Source organism: Sinocyclocheilus anshuiensis, unplaced genomic scaffold (assembly GCF_001515605.1).
Source record: "Sinocyclocheilus anshuiensis isolate Anshui unplaced genomic scaffold, SAMN03320099.WGS_v1.1 C32033939, whole genome shotgun sequence".
In the NCBI taxonomy this organism is placed as follows: domain Eukaryota; kingdom Metazoa; phylum Chordata; class Actinopteri; order Cypriniformes; family Cyprinidae; genus Sinocyclocheilus; species Sinocyclocheilus anshuiensis.
The window spans coordinates 1-648 of NW_015609482.1; the positions used below are offsets into that span (position 1 = coordinate 1).

The 648-nt window shown below is 57.6% G+C and overlaps 1 protein-coding gene across 1 annotated transcript; it reads right to left on the bottom strand.

Annotated features, from left to right (window-relative positions):
* Positions 1-6: 6 nt before the first annotated feature.
* Positions 7-640, bottom strand: LOC107682301 (teneurin-2-like; the record flags this gene model as incomplete). The annotated part of the gene is made up of 1 exon (XM_016478586.1): positions 7-640. A coding segment is annotated over exon 1 (621 nt), but the record flags the coding sequence as incomplete, so codon positions are not given.
* Between the last annotated feature and the right edge of the window lie 8 nt (positions 641-648).

Here is a 648-nt window from a genome sequence, read left to right on the forward strand (position 1 = left end):
AGGATACTGTTCCACGGGTAAAATGTAGTACCCGTCGTACCCCTGCACTTTCCCTGTTGAAAGGAGCTGCTGTCTCTCTCCTTCAGTCCACAAGCGGCTTCCCTCCTTATTATCCCGCGCCCGCTGCTGCTCTCGCAGCCAGGCTCCCGATAGCGCCCGCTGCCGTGCCAACTCCAACAGCCGAGCTCTCTCCTCATCCAGGACGTCCGATGCCAACCCATAGCGCACGCTCAGAGAAAGCGTCGGAACCCGGAACTCAACGGTGACCCCTCTTCGTGAGCGACCGCTTACCGTCACATTGATCCCACTTTCCAGCGCCTTGCGTCCATTGGTGAGTCCCAAAGCTAGAAGGTCACTGTCAGCTGAGCCGATCTTCACGAAGAAATGACAGTCACGGCCATCCTGCGTGTAGTGCGTCCCGTCTAAGTAGATGGCGTTATTGAGCACCAGAGCCACCTTCCTGCTGTCATCGCTGGCCATGCTGGAGACCCCTGTGACCACACGTCCTTCTTTCACCGCCAGCATCACCCCTCGTCCGATGATGGGGGTACTCGTGCCAAACCAGTGGCCTGGTTTCTCATGTTTGGTCTTGCGCTCTTTGTCAAGAAGCCGTCCCTCCAGAGCCATGAATGCTTGGTTGTGCCGTTC